Source organism: Geotrypetes seraphini, chromosome 2, assembly GCF_902459505.1.
Source record: "Geotrypetes seraphini chromosome 2, aGeoSer1.1, whole genome shotgun sequence".
NCBI classification, from domain to species: Eukaryota; Metazoa; Chordata; class Amphibia; order Gymnophiona; family Dermophiidae; genus Geotrypetes; species Geotrypetes seraphini.
In genome coordinates, this window is record NC_047085.1 from 507,541,350 (window position 1) to 507,562,672 (window position 21,323).

Consider the following 21,323-nt stretch of genomic DNA (forward strand, 5'->3'; position numbering starts at 1 on the left):
ATTCACAAAAGCTCTTCACCACACCGCACAAAAGCCTTCACTATTTCATTTACCTATAGCAAAAATAACATTAATATATCGTACCTATTAAATGTGAAAAGTTTGCCAAAATTGGCCTTGTCTTTTAATTACTATTTTATTTTTTTCATAGTTTATTTAAGATTTGATTGCTTGCCTATCCTAAATTCTAGGGGGAGAATACAAAATTAGGACAGAGACATATACAAACAGAATACAAAGACAAATAAAGACAGTTAACAGAAGGGAAGGAGGAGGAACGACAATAAAGTCTAGGAGAGATGACATTGATGGAAAGAACAAGAGGAATAGGGAAACGAATGTTATACCGCTGTATCTTTTTGGCTAGAAAGAAGTGAAAGAAAAGAGGGATAGAGAAGAAAAAGCGAAAAAAAAGAGGAAGATTTATGCTCAGAAGCGTCTTTAAAAAGGAAACATTAATGTTCAACAGCTTCTTTAGAAAGGAAACATTTCAATGCTCTTTTGAATTTCTCTAAATTAGTTTCCGTTCTTATGTGTAAAGGCAAGGAGTTCCAAATCATCTATTGTAACTGATTGTCAAAATCAAACCTTATTTCATCATAAAATATAAATTGAATCCTTAAATTCAATATAGAGGACATTGCAGCAGGACAAATCATACTAAAATCTAAAAGAATAGACCCATGTGCTCTTAGGTTACACAGATGTCCATTGCTGCTGGTATTTTGGGTGCAGTGGTCTCAGGATCAGACATGTGCTCATGATGTCCTCTAAAACAGTGGATCTCAACCCTATCCTGGGGACCTCCTAGCCAGCCAGGTTTTCAAGATATCCCTAATGAATATGCATGAGAGAGATTTGCATATAATGGAAGTGACATCTAATCTAATCCTTAGGTTTGTATACCGCATCATCTCCATGTTCGTAGAGTTCGACGCGGTTTACAGTAGGAGAAATAGGAAGGAACTACAACAGAGGGTTCGAGGTAGAAGTGTGAAGAAAATTTAGAGGACTTGGGATGCCAAGATATAAGAGTTTCCTTGATTCCTAAGTTGGAGGGAGACTTACATTTTTTGAGAAAAGCCAGGTTTTCAGATGTTTGCGGAAAACTTGGAGAGAGCTCAAGTTCCGAAGAGGGGAGGTAAGGTTGTTCCAGAGCTCAGTGATTTTGAAGTGGAGGGAGGTCCCTAGCTTTCCTGTGTGGGAAATGCCTTTTAGCGAGGGGAAGGATAGTTTTCATTTGTGGGAGGATCTTGTGGTATTAGGGTTTGAGGAATTCCAAGAAAGAGGGATAAAGGGAGGGAGGATATCATATAGGATTTTGAAAGTTAAACAGGCGCATTTATAGTGGACCCTGGCAATTATCGGAAGCCAGTGGAGCTTGGCCAGGAGCGGGGAGACATGGTCAAATTTACTTTTAGCGAAGATGAGCTTGGCTGCGGCATTCTGAATCCGTTGGAGTCTGTGGAGGTTTTTCTTAGTTAGGCTTAAGTAGATAGAGTTGCAATAGTCCAATCTGGAGAGGATGATGGATTGGACAAGGAGGGTAAAATGTTTTTGATGGAAGCAGGATCTAACTTTCCTCAGCATGTGAAGGCTGAAAAAGCATTTTTTTACCAAGGATTGGAGGTGGTCATTGAAGGACAATGTGGAATCAATGATGATGCCCAAGACCTTGCTCGAGAACTCAAGCTGCAGAGAGGAGCCAGAGGGTAGTGGGATGGAGGTGGGTAGGTGATCTAGTTTTGGACCGAGCCAAAGAAGTCTTGTTTTGGACTCATTCAATTTCATTTGCACAGTGTGGGCCCAGGATTGTAGGTTCATTATACAAGAGGATATGTTCTTAGACAGGTCGGTGAGGTTCGAATCGGTCTCGAGGAGGACGAGGATGTCGTATGCATGTATGCAAATCTTTTTCATGCATATTAATTAGGGATATCTTGAAAACCTGACTGGCTGAGGGTCCCCAGGACAGGATTGAGAACCACTGCTCGAAAACCTGACTGGCTGGGGGTCCCCAGGACAGGGTTGAGAACCACTGCTCTAAAACCTCCTTTAATCTTGAGTCTGAATTTTCTTAGAACATAAGAACATAAGAATTGCCATCTCCGGATCAGACCCTAGGTGCATCAAGTCCGGCGATCTGCACACGCTGAGGCCCCGCCAGGTGTACCCTGGCATAGTTTTAGTCCCTATATCACTCTATGCTTCTCATAAGGAGATGTACATCTAGCTTACCCTTAAATCCTAGAACGGTGGATTCCGCAATTACCTCCTCTGGGAGAGCATTCCAGGTGTCCACCACTCGCTGCGTGAAACAGAACCTCCTGATATTTGTCCTGGACCTGTCCCCCTCAGCTTCAGTCCATGCCCTCTAGTCCGTGTCACATTGGACATTGTAAATAACTGTTTTCCCGCTCTATTTTGTCGATTCCTTTCAGTATTTTGAAAGTCTCGATCAGATCCCTTCGCAGGCTCCTCTTCCCAAGGGAAAACAATGCCAGTCTGTTAAGTCATTCCTCGTAATCCAGGTTCTCCATACCTTTCACTAGCTTTGTTGCTCATCTCTGCACCCTCTCCAGCAGTTTTATATCCTTCTTTAATCGCAGCCATTTTGGATAATTTACGTTCCTTGTTTAGTAGGGGCCTTAACGCACTGATTATGCAATTTGATATGAGCTCTGCCTTTGACCTAGTGAACCATGGGAAACTGTTACAATGCTTAGACACAATTGGTATCAGAGGTGAGGTACTAGACTGGTTCCGAGGTTTCCTTACGTCCCGCACTTATCAAGTACGCTTTAACTACAATCTATCTGAAACCTGGAGTAATCCATCCGGCGTTCCGCAGGGGTCTCCATTGTCCCCACTGCTTTTTAATGTGTACATGTCATCACTAGGTGCGCAATTGTCCCAACTGGGGATAAAATTATTTAGTTATGCAGACGACTTCACGATCATTATCCCATTCACGACCTCTCTCTCCGAAGTCACTCCTATGGCAACAGAAGTACTAAATGTGATGGAACAATGGATGACTGAATTTAGATTGAAACTAAACTCAGAAAAAAAAAATTCTTCGTAGCCTCGCCACACCCACTTGACACCAAAACATCACTGCGCATCAACAAACTCAGTTACCCTATCCAATCTACTATGAAGGTACTGGATGTAATACTAGACCAGGGCCTAACCATGAACGACCAGGTGGACTCTTTGGTCAGAAAGGTTTTTTTTTTACTCTCTGGAAGCTTCGGTCCATTAGAGCATATTTTGATGCTTCATCATTCAGAATTCTGGTACAATCCCTTATACTGAGCCAACTTGACTACTGTAATATCCCCTATCTGGCAATTTCCCAGAAGAACTTGCAGCGATTACAACTGGTGCAAAATGCAGCGGTCAGGCTGATTTTTGGGCTGAAGAAGTTCGATCATGTAACTCCTTCCTACTGACTCCTGCATTGGCTGCCGATGGAGGCACGTCTGAAGTTTAAGTTTGGATGTTTCTGCTTTAAGGTACTTTTCGGCCTAGCCCCCAGATATATAACTCACCTTTTCTCTTTCTCAACCAATCAACTTAAGAGAAGCTCAAACTTGAATTTTGTTTCTCCGCCGGTTAAAGGATGTAAATTTAAAAGACATCATTATTATTATTATTATATTCTTGTATACCGCCATACCCAAGGGGTTCTAGGTGGTTCACATCAATTAATTAAGATCCGATCTGAACACGGATTTACAACATTTTGTCGGAGTTACAAGCAACGAGGAAGGATATGTTGGAACATTTTATCAGAATTTTATCAGAGTTACAAGCAACGACGAAGGTTGGATTGGAAGGTAAGAGGGAGAGAGAGAGATCCAAAGGAGGGGAGGGGGGAAGGGGAAGAGTAGAAGGAAGGGGGAGAGGGCGGGAGTTAGTTTATTGCGGTGGAATGAGGGTTAAGGGTCCTGTTCGCGGAATAGGTACGTTTTGAGTCGTTTTCTGAAGTCGAGGTAGGTTAGGGCCTCGAGCATCATTTGGGCTAGCCAAGGGTTCAGCTTAGCAGCCTGGAAGGAATCTTTTGAGCTGACATAATTTTAGGGAGGGGAAGGCGAACAGCTGAATTCTGTGGGATTTCTTATTGGTGCAATTCATAGTGAAGTGGGGAAAGAGGTATCTTGGCGATAGACCAAATACTGTTTTGTAGCAGAAGCAGGCGAATTTGAAAAGGACTCTGGATTCGAAAGGTAGCCAATGAAGTTGGTGGTAGAAAGGTCACTATGGGGTAAAGATCTGAAACAATTACTCATGCTTGCGAATACTTATGGGAAATTTAGGAGACACCTAAAAACATACAGTATTTGTTCCTAAATTACTTAGGCAGCTGCACTGCACAATCTTTTCCCACAATAACTGACTGCTAAACCTTAACTCTGTTAGTACTACTCAATCTGTAACATTTTTTAATCATTGTAAACCGCATAGAACTTCATGGTCCTGCATTATATAAACTGTTATTATTATTATTATATGTCCACATCTCTGTCTGAAAGCTCAGCCAAGACAGGCCAATCCTTAGATTGAAAACGATTGGGAGAGAAGAGCAAAAAAAAAAAAAAAAGTGTGATATTGATGTTACCTTCCTTCATCCCCTGACTCAGATCTACTTCTCTACACCCCTGGTCCGCCGCAGCTGCTGCTTTCCGACCCTTCCTGACGTCAATTCCGATGCCAGAGAGGAAGCCCTCAGCCAGTCAGGCAGTGATTGGCTGGTCTGGAACTTCCTCCCCAACGCCAGAACCGATGCCGGAAAGGCTTCTGGGCGGCAAGAAGCAGCGGCTGCAACAGACCCGGGGGGGGGGGGGGGGGTTGAATCGGCAGGGATGGAGGCAGGCTTTAGCACGGCAGGCAGGTAGCCTTAGGGGGAGGGGGTGGGACAAAGGCTGGAAGGCAGTGAGGGGGACATAGGAAGGGGGCACTGATGGCACTAAGGACATGGGAAGGGGCACTAAGGACATAGGAAGGAGGCACTGAGGGCACTTAGGACATGAGAAGGAGGCACTAGGGGCACTAAGGCATGGGAACGGGCACTAAGGAAATAGGAAGGAGGCACTGGGGGCACTAAGGACATGGGAAGGTCACTAAGGACATAGGAAGGAGGCACTGAGGGCACTAAGGACATAGGAAGAAGGCACTGGGGGCACTAAGGACAGGAAGGAGGCACTGGGGGCACTAAGGACATGTGAAGGGGCACTAAGGACATAGGAAGGAGGCACTGGGGCACTAAGGACACAGGAGGGGGCACTAAGAACATAGGATGGAGGCACTGGGGACACTAAGGACATTGGAAGGGGCACTAAGAACATAGGATGGAGGCACTGGGGACACTAAGGACATGGGAAGGGGCACTAAGGACATAGGAAGGAGGCACTAAGAGCACTAAGGACATGGGAAGGGGCACTAAGGACATAGGAAGGAGGCACTGGGGGCACTAAGGACATGGGAAGATGCACTAAGGACATAGGAAGGAGGCACTTTTTAATCCACGTGAGTATTTCACTCTCGATTCCATGGCTCACAATTTTCCGAAGTAGTAATTCATGTGGAACCTTGTCAAACGCCTTCTGAAAATCCAGATATACAATGTCGACCGGGTCGCCCTTGTCTATCCACCTGTTTACTCCCTCAAAGAAGTGCAGCAAATTCATCAAACACGATCTGCCTTTGCTGAAACCATGCTGACTGGTCCTCATCAGCCTGTGTCCATCAAGGTGATCAATGATGAGGTCCTTTTTCAGTGCCTCTACCATCTTTCCCGGTACCGAGGTCAGACTCACCAGTCTGTAGTTACCCAGATCCCCCCTCGAACCTTTCTTGAAGATTGGCGTAACATTCACCACCTTTCAGTCTTCTGGAATCTTTCCAGATTTGATCGACAGATTGGCTATTAGTTGAAGCAGTTCAGCTATAGTCCCCTTCAGTTCTTTGATGACCCTTGGATGGATGCCATCTGGTCCCGGGATTTATCGCTCTTTAGCCTATCAATCTGCCTGCATACCTCATCTAGACTGACCGTTAACCCTGTTAGTTTCCCTTCTCCATTTCCAGCATATAGCCTGATGGGTTCCAGTATGCTGTGTATATCCTCTTCGATAAATACAGACGCAAAAAATGTGTTCAGTTTGTCGGCGATTTCTTTGTCTTTCTTTAGCACTCCCTTTATTCCATGGTCATCCAACGGTCCCACTGCTTCCTTCGCGTCATGCTCTGTCTTTAGCAGTATTCAAATCCACTTTTTCGAAGCGGCTTTCAGCTCTTCACTCCCATTCACTGTCAGATACTTTTACCCAAACTATCATTCCATCTACCAGAATCTAGTCGACCCTGCTGTACAGGGAGCGTCTCTTTTGTATGCTAAATGTACAGCGCTGTGTACACCTTTCAGCGCAATAGAAATTATAAATAGGAGTACTGCCTGCTGAATGGGGGTCACTTCAGTCATTCATCAAAAAAAGCCTCCTTATAATCTATGCACCATTTTGTCACCTTATTCATTCAGATTGACATAGACTGGCTCTGCCTCATGATGAACTTAAATTAGCACTGCCAGTGAGGGGAATCTGAGATCTTTTGAGTTGGCTTTCAACCTGCATTTGTGGTAAGCTTTTCTGTCTTTTTATTTGTTTGCTCTAACCACTATGCCTCACTCTAAATGCTTTGCAAATAGTACAATAGTACTAACAACTCATAAATAAACCAGTCCCTATACATTATCCTTCTCCCTCCTGAAGCGAATGGAGTCCATTTCTTGGTCCCAAAACTGCCCTGCCCACACCCTGTAGCCTGGGTACAGATATCCGGAGGCATTCCCCTTAGAAAGAAAGGATACGCAGACAGTGTCCTAAAGAGATTGCCTAATCTTTTATTAGTTTACATCCAGTTTTTATACTTTTTTGAACATGGGTCAGTGGTATTAGCAGATGACGTAAGTACAAACCATATCTGGTGACAGGATACATAGGCTTCAAAGAAGTAATCAACACAAGAAAAGGGGGCTGGGTGAGTGAGCAGGATATGTGCTTCATTGTCTAAATCTAAAGGTGTTAAAGCTTCCCTTATCTCTCTCAACCGGTACATGGCAGTGGGGGGTCGAACCTCCATTGTCTCAAACAGCTAACTTCATTAACAAGATGAAATGGCCCTGTCTCAGAACATCAGCAGAATAAATACAAACTGTGTCTGCGTTTGAGCCCCCCCAGCTCAGACAGAGACAGAAAACTTATCCTTTCACCTCCCACCCACCCCCTTCCCTGGATGTAAAAAGAATAACCAAAAGTAAAGGGAAAAACCATTCAATTACCTCTTTGTTCAGACATCATTTTCTCGTAATAATAACACAAGCATATTGAATTCTACCAAAAAGTGAAATTTAAGCAGTCACAATTCTTCCAGTTTTCGTAATCATTTGGATGGCTATCCTAGTCATTATACCCAATAACCTGTTTTTATGCCTGTCTACTGAAGATGTAGCAGATAACAGCGTCCCACATAATACCGCTTCTGTTTATATCCAGCAGGTCATCAGATCCGACACGAATGGAAGAGAATAAAGAATCAAAGAGAAGATCTGGTAGACATGAAACAAATTCAAACCCAGTCAGAAAATGTCTGTGAGAATATTTCCCAGATCCCTGAGAAGATTAACACAAAGAATTGTGAGCAGGAATCAAAGGAACCGAGAGACCCTGCAGGAGACATAACAGATGGAGTCATTGAGTGTGAGAAAAATGAAAGGGCGCTCAGTAACATCCCTGAGGACAAGAGACACCTAGCAGAGAGACCCTTCCAAATGAATAATAGTGATAAAGTGACTTCTACATTGCTCCATGCCAAGAGGAAAGGGAAAAAACACCAGACAGAAATCCAAATGCACAAAAGGGATCATAAAAATGAGAAACTATTTACATGTACTGAGTGTAATAAAAGCTTCACTTGGCTTTCAACTCTAAAAAGACACCAAAGTGAACACAAAGGAGACAAACCATTTATATGTACAGATTGCAATAAAAACTTCACTCGGCTTTCACATCTAAAAATCCATCAACAGACCCACACAGGGTACAAACCATATACATGTACCGAATGTAATAAAAGCTTCACTCAGCTTTCAGGTCTAAAAAGTCACCAAATGATCCACACAGGGTACAGACCATATACATGTACTGAGTGTAATAAAAGTTTCACTCAGCTTTCTCGTCTAAAAAGTCACCAAATGATCCACACAGGGTACAGACCATTTACATGTACTGAGTGTAATAAAAGCTTCACTCAGCTTTCTCGTCTAAAAAGTCACCAAATGATCCACACAGGGTACAGACCATTTACATGTACTGAGTGTAATAAAAGCTTCACTCAGCTTTCTTGTCTAAAAAGTCACCAAATGATCCACACAGGGTACAGACCATTTACATGTGCCGAGTGTAACAAAAGCTTCATTCAGCTTTCTCGTCTAAAACATCACCAAATGATCCACACAGGGTACAAACCATATACATGTACCAACTGTAAAAAAAGCTTCACTTGTCTTTCTCATCTAAAAAGTCACCAAATGATCCACACAGGGTACAAACCATATACATGTACCGACTGTAAAAAAAGCTTCACTTGTCTTTCTCGTCTAAAAAGTCACCAAATGATCCACACAGGGTACAAACCATATACATGTACCGAATGTAATAAAAGCTTCATTCAGCTTTCTCGTCTAAAAAGCCACCAAATGATCCACACAGGGTACAAACCATATACATGTACCAAATGTAATAAAAGCTTCACTCACCTTTCAGGTCTAAAAAGTCACCAAATGATCCACACGGGGTACAGACCATTTACATGTACCGAGTGTAATAAAAACTTCGCTTGTCTTTCTAATCTAAAAAGTCACCAAATGATCCACACAGGGTACAGACCATTTACATGTACTGAGTGTAATAAAAGCTTCACTCAGCATTCACATCTAAGAAGTCACCAGAGGAATCACACAGGGTACAAACCATATTCATGTACTGAGTGTAATAAAAGCTTCACTTGTCTTTCTCATCTAAAAAGTCACCAAATGATCCACACAGGGTACAAACCATATATATGTGCTGAATGTAATAAAAGCTTCACTCATCCTTCAGATCTAAAAAGACACCAAATGATCCACACAGGGTACAAACCATATATATGTGCTGAATGTAATAAAAGCTTCACTCATCCTTCAAATCTAAAAAGACACCAAATGATCCACACAGGGTACAAACCATATATATGTACTGAGTGTAATAAAAGTTTCACTCAGCTTTCAAATCTAAAAAGTCACCAAATGTGCCATAGATGAGACTAATATGCCTGTAGGGAGGAAGAGCTGTTACTCACTGGTAGATGTGCTGACTCTGCACCCAGAGGTTGTGAGATCAAATCCAGCAGCCTGGTTCCACCCAGGTTAAGGTAGAGTTGATTTTTGCAGAATAGATTCACCCTTCCCCAGTATGTGGCCTATCAAATCTAAAACTCTGCACCATTGCCTCATCCACGCATTGAGACTCCAGAGCTGTGCCTGTCTCTTCGATCCTGCAAGTGGAACATGGAGCACCGCTCAAATGCTATCCTGGAGATTCAGGATTTTAACTTCCTACTTAAGTGCCTAAATTTGGCTTCCAGGACCTCTCTATGTCATTAGTACCCACATGTACTCCTCCCTAGCACTGTGTAAAATCTTTTTTTCCCAATAAATTTTTATTAAAGTTTTCAATATAATTGTACATTACAATACCAACAGTACATACACATTATCCATTCATAAACACCAACACAAGTGTATTATAATAATATTACATAGTCCATACTACATACTCCATAGTCGTGCCGAGCTCCACGACTATGGAGATGGTGCGGTATACAAACCCAAAGTTTAGTTTAGTTTAATGCAGCCATGATCCAACCCTCCTCTAGAGATGGATAGCACAATACACTTCTCCCTCTGTATTCACGGTGATAGGGGAACAGCATGACAGCGAATACAGAAAGCCCCCTAGAAAATATACAAAACCCGCAAATAGCCTGACCTGTTCCTGTGAAGAAAGTGTAGTGGTTTTCTCTGGTCAACGCTGGGGGCAGCGATTTCCTCTGATGTAAACTTTGGGGCGGAGCCTGCAAAGAAAAAAACGCAAATAACTGAAACCATGGTTAATGAAACCGCAAATACGGAGGGGGGAGTGTAATGAACTCTTGAAAGCTCTACATTAGTGTAACAGCAAAAATCTGCTCCCCTCCCATCCCCCCTATTAAATTTCCAATCTCACTATGGAAGTGTCTTGTGGTCTCTTCAAGACGCCCCTTACTCCCCCCTCCCCATTATTCCCCAGCAACCACTTCTGACAGTAAACCTTAGTCCAGAGATGTTAGTTTTTCAGTAAGTATTGTCCAGGACCACTGGTGTTGGTAATAATAACCATGTCTCTTTGCCACCATCAAGTCCATTAAAACCAATGTACATCATTTAAACTTCCATTTCTCCTGGGTTGCTTTTCCAGTAGCTGACTATCAAGCACTTTGCTGCTGCAAAACCCCATCGCAAAAGCCTGATCTGCAGGCAAGAAATACACTTGTTATACAGTCCTAACAAGCAGCTCTATGGTGAAAATCATACCTGCAACTTCAGCACATTGGATAAACCATTATGTACATCCTTCCAAAACTCTGAAATAACAGGACACTCCCATCACATGAATAAATGACCCCAGAGTGGTATTACATCGCCGACAACTATCAGAAGCCTGTGGAAACATTTTCTTCAATTTAATTGGAGTATAATACCATCTAGTCAAAACTTTATATGCATTCTCTTGTATCAAAATACAGGTGGAAGCTTTGCAAACCTCTGTACATATTAATGACCATTGTGTAGTAAAAGAATAACCTAAATCCTTTTCTAGTGTGTCATATAACTAAATTTATACACCTCTTGCTCTCTCAAGTGGCTATAGAGAACAGAGATTGGTTTGGGAAGTTTTCTAAGAATCAACCAAAGGTTTTCAAAATATTCTACGTCAATGGGGGAAGTTTTATCCCAACCTTGTGTATGTATAAAATGTTGTACTTGATAAAAAGCCAAGTAATCCCCTTCTGGAAGGTCCAGAGCTCGTTGTAGCCCCTCAAAAGATGTCAGTGTACCCCTCTGTAAAAAGTCTCGAAAGGTGACAAGTCCCAAATGTTCAGCTAACAATAACGAGGAACTGTAGAAAATATACAATGTTAACAGGAAGTGATGTAATTGCAGGTGAAGAGCCAGGAAGAAGTTTTACTCACTGATTACAGCCAGCAAGTAGGTGTTCTCTGAGGGAACCACTGGCGAAACGCGTCAGGACCCGCTGGAGTGAGACAACTTCTTAACCACCTTACTAAAGTTAAATTATTTCACAAGTTAGATTAGTAGTTCAATTTATTGAAGAACATATTTTTTAATACAGAAATTAACATTTTCAAGTTTTTTTGAGACATAGTTAATCACCTTTCTACCGAATGAAGATGGTGCAATGATAGATCACTGAAAACACTTACGGGGGAGTGTCCCCGATTTGTGATTTTCTTACCATTTCATGGTTCTGAGCACCACCTTGGTTCTAAGGTTCTATATTTTCTACAGTTCCTTGTTATTGTTAGCAGAGTGATTCAATACTTTGGGGACTATTGTTAAATTTTCACCCAGTAGTTTGATTGGAAGTCCCAAATGTTCCCATCGTTCAAACACTCTATTACCAAGCCCCGCTAAGAACCGAGGTTCCCCACACAAGGATGCCAATGTGGATATTACCTTAGCTTCTCTTTATTTGCTCCTCATGTGACCCTCCCCACAGCCCAATAAGATGTTGCAGAAATGGGGTCATTGAATGCTTTGAGTCGATCATGGTCTGACTGTGATGACCACAGCCATTGTGCAAACCTCCGGGGTCCCGCATAATGCTGCTCTAATCTTGCCCCCAATTTAAATTCCGCTACTTCCAGCTGTAGTTTGATTGTTACTGATTTTTGTTGATTGGGGACCACAGCGGGATAACAGGGGGTAAGGAATCTGTTGCTTTATATTTCCAGGGTAGGGAATCTGTTGCATTATATCAACCAAGGGTCCTGGGATATTGGTTGGTTCTTATATGATAGCAATGCATTGGGATGAGGAAGGGGGGTTATATGTAATTGATGATGACTGCTTCACTTTTTAAGTTGCTGCTCTTAGTTTTTTGTTCAGTTTTGTTTGCCCGTTACCTCACACTTTATGTTATCAATTATCATCAATAAAAAATTGTTTATCCTAAATTCTGTTACTTCCCAATCCAACAAGAATCTCAATTGGGAGGCTCGAGTCAAATTTAAATTCGGTTGTTTGTGTTATCAAGTGCTCTTCAGCATGGCACTGATTTATCTATCCAAATTATTTTTCCTTTGCTCAATCTAAGTGTCCACGTAGTTCACATAGTCTTTAATCTTCCACCTATTGAAGGTTGTCGTTAAAAAAAACATCTTGCAGTCACATATTTTGTAAGTTGTCAAAGGAGCATTCTTTCAATTACGATTATTGTCAAGAGTATGAAATATGATGTCTAGGTTTGATTTTTCGAACTGTGGTACAGAGCTTGGTGCTATCCAGATTAGATTATTGTAACTCCCTACTGTTAGGTATAGTGAAAATTAAAATCAAGGCACTCCAAGTTGTGCAAAATGCTGCAGTGAGAATGATTACCAGGGTGGCATGGAATGAGCATATAACGCCGGTATTGAAGAATCTCCACTGGTTGTCAATTCAAGATAGAATTGAATGCAAAATCTTGATGGTTATCCACCAGGCAATCTATGGAGTAGCACCATGGTATCTAAAGCAAGTATTGAAACATTACATACCATCTAGAATGTTAAGATCAAAATCTGCTATGAAGTTGTCAATTGATGTGCTTGGTGAAACCCATTTACAAGAAGACGCAAGCAACAGCTGGGTTTCAACCAATGGGTTTCACCAAGCACATCTATTGACAGCTTCGTAGCAGATTTTGATCTTAACATTCTAGATGGTATGTAATGTTTCAATACTTGCTTTAGATACCATGGTGCTACTCCATAGATTGCCTGGTGGATAACCATCAAGATTTTGCATTCAATTCTATCTTGAATTGACAACCAGTGGAGATTCTTCAATACTGGCGTTATATGCTCATTCCATGCCACCCTGGTAATCATTCTCACTGCAGCATTTTGCACAACTTGGAGTGCCTTGATTTTAATTTTCACTATACCTAACAGTAGGGAGTTACAATAATCTAATCTGGATAGTACCAAGCTCTGTACCACAGTTCGAAAAATCAAACCTAGACATCATATTTCTTACTCTTGACAATAATCGTAATTGAAAGAATGCTCCTCTGAAATGGAATGCTCTGCTAGGATGTTTGAAGCTATGTAAGAACAAGATGTCTTTTAAGAAGCAATTAAAAACACTTCTGTTTGTGGGAGCTTTTTACTAGGTTAGATTTTGATAGTGAATTAAAAGGCTGCTTACTTTACCTCACTGGGGATCCGTCATGAAGGAAACAAAAATAAAAATAAACCCCACAAGATTACATTGTATATTCCAAAGCAAATAACTTTTCATTCTAGTAATAAGTATTATAGCAGCACTTGTCAAATCAGAAATAAATCAGTTTGGACATATACAATGGATAGAAAAAAAACCTCATACAAACAGTGCCAGCATATTTCTATAAGTATGGCGCAGATTCTCTAAAGAAACTCTGCCAAAGCATGGGGGTTTTATACAGAAAGTATCTTTGTCTTAGACCATTCCCCTGGCTGTGAATATGTATCACCCTATTGAAGCAGACCAACTGCCTATCTAATCCTCTCCTAGTCCACGCCTCCATTCTTCCCTGGGGGGCCCTGGACAGGCATAGCTTCTGGAACTTTCTTCTTCTTGAAGTTTCCATTCTTCACACAGGTACATCAGTATCAGTGCCTCAGCGCATTAGCCTGGCATCACTTTATCAGTTCTTAGGTTCCCGGATGGAGTGTTAGAAACATAGAAACATAGAAAGGTGACGGCAGAAAAGGACTACAGCCCATCAAGTCTGCCCACTCTACTGACCCACCCCATTAAGTCTGAGTGCTGCTTGACCCACGTAGGGATCCCACGTGGATGTCCCATTTATTCTTAAAGTCGAGCACGCTTGTGGCCTTGATTACCTGCGTCGGAAGTTTGTTCCAGTGATCTACCACTCTTTCTGTGAAGAAATACTTCCTGATGTCACCTCTAAATTTCCCTCCCATGAAGGATCATGTTCTACTGACTTGCATTTTCTTTCAGCACTGTCAAATAGCTCATTGTCTTTCCAGCACTGGTTGGTGTCCTTGAGAAACTTCACACTCATATGCCACACATTAGCATCTCAGCATCTGAACTGAAACCAGTTTGTACAAGCCCGTGACTTCAGCAACTCCAGCAAAATACAGGAACAGGTCTCACAACCTTTAAAGTCTCCCATAGGCTCCTGTCATCTATCTCAATAGCCTATTTTACTGAAATTTTACTAGTTTTAGTACATTAGATAATTCTGATGAGTCAATGTATTATGTTGTCTTGATTATGTGTGTTTACATGATTATGTATGTTTTTTGTAAACAGCTTAGGTCTTAGGCGATGTAGAAATTTTTAAAATAAATAAATAAATTTTGCTTTCTTATCAGGCAGCTTGCTGGGGTAAGGAATTGAAACCCTTGTTATTGTGCTCTAAATCTTATCAGCATTTTCGAAGGCAACTGAAGACATATCTGTTTGCTAACTAATCAAATTTTTCTAATTTGTATTGGTTTTAAATATCTGTTAACCGCATTGAACTTATTGGTTATGCGGTATAGAAGTGATTTGTTATGTTATAGTATGGCAACAAATTAGGAACCATTCTACCGCAGACCAAAGTACTTTCCAAGATACCCCAGGAGGCTTTCCTTGCCAAATTAATTTAGAGAATTCAGACTGGAGTTTGCATATCATGGCTTTGGGGACCTGAATAGGTAAAGTTTGAAACAAGAATAGCACACGGGGTAAAGCATTTATTTTCAGAACAGCAGTTCTCCCCCACCATGACAACCAAAGTCCATGCCACCTCTGTAAATCTGTACAGATCTGATGTATAATGGTAGCATAATTAAGATCATACAAGCATGTCAGATCCTGAGGCAACTGAATTTCCAAATAAAAAAGTCTATCCTGTGGCCATCTAAAAGGGAAACAGATAAGCATTGTATCTCTAAGTCCTCCAAGGTAATTCCCCAAAGCTCTGACTTGTCCATTTTCACCTTGAAATCCGAGACTGCCCCGGATCTATCAGAAATCTCGAGTAGAATAGGAAGAGAATCCTCTGGATCGCGGACATAACAAGATATAATCTGCAAATTCTTTGGTCTATGCCCTCCATTCTAATAGCTTGCAAATTAGGATGGTTCCGTACATAAATTTAATAACTTCAATACTACAAGTGTTACACACTAAAACTCCTATACCTAACAGGCTGTTGCCAGAGGTTCAATGTACATTGCAAATAACAGTGGGAATAGGGGGCACCCTTGCTTAGTCCCTCGCGCAATCAGAAAAAAAGTCAGCGTAGTCCCCATTAACATGAATGCAGGCCTTCGGTGAAACATAGAGGGTCTGGATCCAATCAAGGAAGGGACCCCCAAGTCCCATCACTTCTATAACTTTCCATAAAAACTCCCAGTTAACTCTGTCAAATACTTTTTCTGCATCCATAGCCAACAGAGTTACCTTAGTCCAACTCTGCTAAGCACTCCACAACAAATTGAGGGTTCTCCGAATATTATCCCCTACTTGACGCCTCTGAGTGAAACTGGATTGGTTCAAATGAATCAAAACCGGCAAAAACTTCACCAACCAAACAGCAAGTACTGTGGCTATGATCTTGGCATCTACATTTAAGAGGGAAATAGGTCTATAAGATTCACATTTAAGAGAGTCTTTACCCGGTTTCAAAAGTATCATAATCCCTACCTCCATCACTGAAGATGGTAGGTGGCCCCCCATCTTTAACTTCATTTGCTACTCTAATAAAGGCCCCCAAAATATCTTTAAATTGTTTGTAAAACTTATTAGTATAGCCATCAAGTCCTGGAGAATTACCTAGCATTAAGGTAATTAAGGTCTCCCTCCACCTCGCCCAAAATAAATCACTTGGAGACAAACTCGGAACATCTAAGTTTCATAAATCTGTTCTATCTCACCTGTCCACACAACCCTCTCAGTTCCAAAAAGGTGTGTATAATACTGAAGAAAAGTATGTCATATCTCTGGGTCTGTATGCCTCATCACCCCCTCTGTATCTCTTATTTTCAAAATAACTGCTTTTTCCTGCTTTATGCTAATAAATCTAGCTAACATGGATCCAGACTTAGTGCTATGCTCATAGAGAGGTTAAGTGTAGCTTGCAAGAAATCTAGCTCCTCCAGCTTAAGTAAATGATCCTCTTTCACCCTAGTGAGCTGAGAGTAGATGGACAGGTCTAAATGTCTTATAAGCCTTCTCCAAAACTTACAGCTGTTCCTTCAGCTCCAAAGATCACCATGTTCTATTGCATTTTTTAATGAGATCCCCATTTAAGAATATCCCCCCGCCCCGAACAACTGCTTTCAGTGCATTCCATAAAACCCCATCTGACACTGTACCATTATCATTATGTACAAGAAAGGATACTATAGTAGAGCGTACTTCCTCCTCAATCCCAGGAGCCATAAGAAAGGATTCATTCAACATCCAAAATTGGGCACCCCGGACCCCCTTTCTCCCTTTGCACGCTATCCACACAGGGGTGTGATCCAAAATCTGGATGTTTTCTATTTCCACCCGCTATATCATTCGCAATCATGAGAAGCCTAAGACAAGTTCGAAAATTATTTGACAAAAAATAATTCCAACTTGTGGTACAATCACTAATCCTAGGCCTAATAGACTACTGCAACATACTATATCTCCCCTGCCCAGCAACCATGATAAAACAATTACAAACAATACAAAACACAGCCCTAAGACTTATCTATTCACTGAAAAAATATGACTACATCACAGAGGCATACTACAACTCATACTGGCTCCCAATACAAGCCAGAGTACACTTCAAATTCCACTGCTTACTATTTAAAGCTATAAACAGAGACAGCCCAACCTACTGGAACAATCAACTAATTCAATCCACCTCAACCAGACACAGGAGAACCCACACACCTGCCAACTAAAAATGTCAAACGAAGAAAACTGTATGACAACCTTCTGGCCACCAGAGCAGCTAAACTGGACTGACAAATCACCAATCTACTGATCTTGACCACAGACTACAAAACCTTCAAAAAACAAACAAAAACCCTACTCTTCAAAAAATACATAAAACCAATATAACACAACCAAATATGTCCCAAACTTCACCTGAAATACTATCTACTCCTTAGCAAATTAGAAAATGTTCAGACTATTCCTTAAATTCTTCTTAATGTCATACAATTCTTATGTAATCTGCCTTGAACCGCAAGGTAATGGCAGAATAGAAATCTATAATGTAATGTAATGTATATGGAACTCCACACAATCCTATGAGCCCAAATACCATCTATTCTCGTGTAGGTTTCTTGAGCATGTGAATAATGTGTGTAATTTTTCTGCACCCCATGTAAAAGTCGCCAATAATCCACCAATCCCAACACGCACATCAAAGTTAGCAAAGCTTTGAGATGCGGTTTAGTAGGTGTACTCTCCCCCCTTTAGAGTGATCAAGCCTTGCATCGGGTGGCACATTAAAGTCTCCCCCCAAGTAGACTTATCCCCTCACAAACTCCAATAGATCACTCTGAACAGAGCGAAAAAAGGGGCGTAGAGATTGACAAGAGTGATCACCCGTCCCTGCAAGTTGCCCCATATGGCAAGACATCTGCCCGTAGTATCTCTAAAGACATGTGTAAACTCAAGGCCCAAGCCTTTCTTAACCAAAATAGCTAGAACCCCTGTTTTTCTCTTTACCCCTTTATCATGGTGTGTCTAAACCTATTCAAATTGTGAAGTGTGCAACATAGAAGTATCTAGGGGTCTTAAATGCATTTCTTGCAGGATACTAATATCCCATCTCAATCTCCGTATTTCTCTGAACACTATACTCCACTTACCCGGACTATTCATCCTATTAACATTCCAAGATTCAATCAGGAGTTGTTTAAGTTTCCCCCCTGCCCTATTTCCCTCCCCCACACCCTCCCCCACACACACATTTCTCACTGACTTCTCTATACCAAGAGTAGTCCCCCACAGAAGCTGTCACAATCGCTCCCACATCCACCCACCTGCTGGGCAACATACAACCATTACCACTCTTACTCCTTCACTCACTGAGCCCAAATGCCATCCAACATTCACTCCCCTCTCAACAGTTTTCCCAACAAATAGAACAATGGGTAACCAAACCGACAACTTGCCAGCTAGTAAAATAGCCTGTCGCGATACCTTCTGCCAGGCAATAGTGGATCCAGATGTCTTAGCACTCGTGATCGGGTCCGGGGATGTAGGCACATTCTTACAACCCATTTCCCTCAAAGCAGCCCAGGCCTCTGCCACAGTGTTGACCTAGCACGAATTGACATTAATAGTCAGCCAAAGGCCAAATGGAAAGAGCCATCTCTATTTGTGACTTTCTGCCCGTAAGGCTTGAGTCACTTCTTGAAACGCCCTACGCTTTTGCAAGGTCACCCAAGCTAAATCTTGAAAAATCTCAATATTAAGGTTGCTCCATGTAAACTCAGTCTGGTGCCAAGCTGCGCATAGGATCTGCTCTTTCACCATATAATCTCCAAAACAGGCAATAATATCTTGTGGACCAGAACCTCTGGACGGCCCAAGACTGCAATGAACTTGAAGCAACACAATAGATTTGGGGACCTTTCCCCCATCAGACTTTAGTAGTTGTTGGCATAAATCTTGCACAACCTGCTTACAGTCATTAAACTTTTCAGTATCCGACATTCCTTTAAAGCGGAGGTTACATCATCTAGAGCAGTGTTCTTCAACTGCCGGTCCACGGAGGTCCAGAAAATTCCTGCCGGTCCACGGAGGGCTGGCGAGATCGACACACTTAAATTTCCTGCTGGGTGTATAGCAGTACGACACCAGTCTTGGGCTCCCCAACTGCTGTTCCACCCAGCCTCAAGCTCCAGGCAGTGCGCGGGGCCGGCATGTGGATTGAGGCCATTGGAAGCATCTGGGCCTTCCCTCCGTGATGGCTCGCTTGTGTGGAAAGAGTCCACACACATGCGGGATGTGTGCAGGCATCCAGCGGTTGAGAGGGTGCATCTGGGTGCAGCGGGTTGAGCCCATGTGGCTAAGGGATAGTGCCATGTTCGCTGGCTGCCGCCGGGTTGTTGACAGCGTCCACATGTGAGCGAGTGGTGCGGCGCTGGCCCTGAGCTTTCCTGTTTGTGGGCAGCTCACTCGTGGTGACTCAACGGCAGGGTGACGGGTAGGGGCCTCAGGCTCGTCTTGGATGGCAGGGCCTGCGGTGCAACGCTATTTGTGCCAGCTTGGGGGGGGTGTGAATGTGCAGGACGCGAAGGAGTTTGGGAGCAGGAGTGAGCGAGATCATGGGGAGCCTTCTACAGTGGCTGTCTACTTTCCCAGAAGCTCACGTACTTGCCAGCGCAGTGATTCACTTCAGCAACTTTCTCTTTCCTCAGAGGCGGCAAAGGACCCAAGGCTGCCTAAGTGAATCACTGCTGCCGGCAAGTATTGAGAGCTGGAGGGAGGGAAGGGGAGGAAGCCACTTTTGGAGGCTGGGAAGCTGCTAGATAAAGGGAGAGCTGCTACTGAACCTGGAGGGAGGTAGAAGGAGAGATGCTGCTGGGAGGGGAGGAGGAAAAGGGATGAGAAGAGAGTTACTGTTGGATAGGGGGAGGAGGGAAGAAGAAGGAAAAAAGGAAGGAAACAGCTGGCAGGGAGATTAGAGAAGGGGAAGGGGTCAGGGTGGAATGGAGAGATCAGATGAGGGAAAGGGAAGAGAAGAATGAGAAAGTAGAGAGAGATTGATGCTGGAAAGAGGGTCAGCAGAGAAATGAGAGAGGGACAAAGATACTAGATCTGGTGTAGGAGAGGTAAAAATGGAGAGCAGTGAAGCTGGAATGAATCATGTAAAAAGGAGAGAGGGGGCACAGGCTGGATGGAAAGGGGAGAGGGGCATAGAAAGAAGGCAGATACCATATGGAACGGTGAGAGGGCAGACAGTGGATGGAAGGGGCAGATGCTGGAAGGAAGAGAGTGAAAATAAGATAAAAGCAGAAACCAGAGACAACAAAAGGTAGAAAAAAATCATTTTATTTCTATTTTGTCATTAGAATATATCAGATTTGAAATATATATCCTGCTAGAGACATAACTAGGGACTGCAAAGCCTAGGCAGTGCTTCTTTAGCTAGATGGAAGGGGTAGAGAAAGAGGGCACATGATGGAAGGAGGGGATAAATAAAAGGAGGGCACATGATGGGGGAAAAGGAATGAGTTAGGAAAATACTGGAGGGGGTGAGGGAAAGAGGTGGTGAGCTGTAGGTAGACAGTAAAAAGGAAATTGATGAGAGGGTAGTAAGAACGTAATCTAGATGGATGCAGAAAATAAATTGAAAAGGAAAATGAGGGAAGAAAGGGATTGCAGAAGAGAAGTGTGGGAGAGGGAAGGAGAGGAGAGAGATGTCAGACCAATGGGGGTGAAAGGAGAGATGGAAGGGGGAGGCATACAGTTTCTAGAAGGGGCATAGGAGAGAAGATGTCATATAGGGGCAGAGAGACGGCAGACAGTGGATGGAAGGAAGAGAGTAACAAGAAGATAAGGAAAGCAGAAACCAGAGAAGACAAAGATAGAACAAAATTTTCTATGTATTTATTGCTGTAGGAGACATGTGTCACTGTTTGGTGTTGCATTGTATGCAGAGTCCAGCTTCTTGCTGGTTCAATTTAACTTTTGTCTATGTATTTCTATTTTATTCCCCTTTTTACAAAACTGTGGAGCATTTTTTTAGTGCCAGCCGTGGTGGTAGCAGCTCTGAAGCTCAGAATTCTATGAGCGTCAGAGCTGTTACCACCGTGGCTAAAATCCACACTACAGTTTTGTAAAAGGGGGAGAGGTTAGTTTGTGATGACATATTCCATACTAGGCAAAGGTGTTTTCTGTATGTTTGAAAGACATGGTTTTCTGTTAGGATTGACGGTGTTTAGGATTGGCT

The 21,323-nt window shown here is 42.4% G+C and overlaps 1 protein-coding gene across 1 annotated transcript in view; it reads left to right on the forward strand.

Annotated features, from left to right (window-relative positions):
• LOC117354970 (gastrula zinc finger protein XlCGF26.1-like) overlaps positions 1-9,739 on the forward strand; it is a 61,356-nt gene extending 51,617 nt beyond the window's left edge. The window contains exons 4-5 of the mRNA XM_033932926.1: positions 7,563-9,213; positions 9,730-9,739. Coding sequence (XP_033788817.1) covers positions 7,563-9,213; positions 9,730-9,739 — 1,661 coding nt within the window. The remainder of the gene's footprint in view (positions 1-7,562; positions 9,214-9,729) is intronic.
• The last annotated feature ends 11,584 nt before the right edge of the window (positions 9,740-21,323 follow it).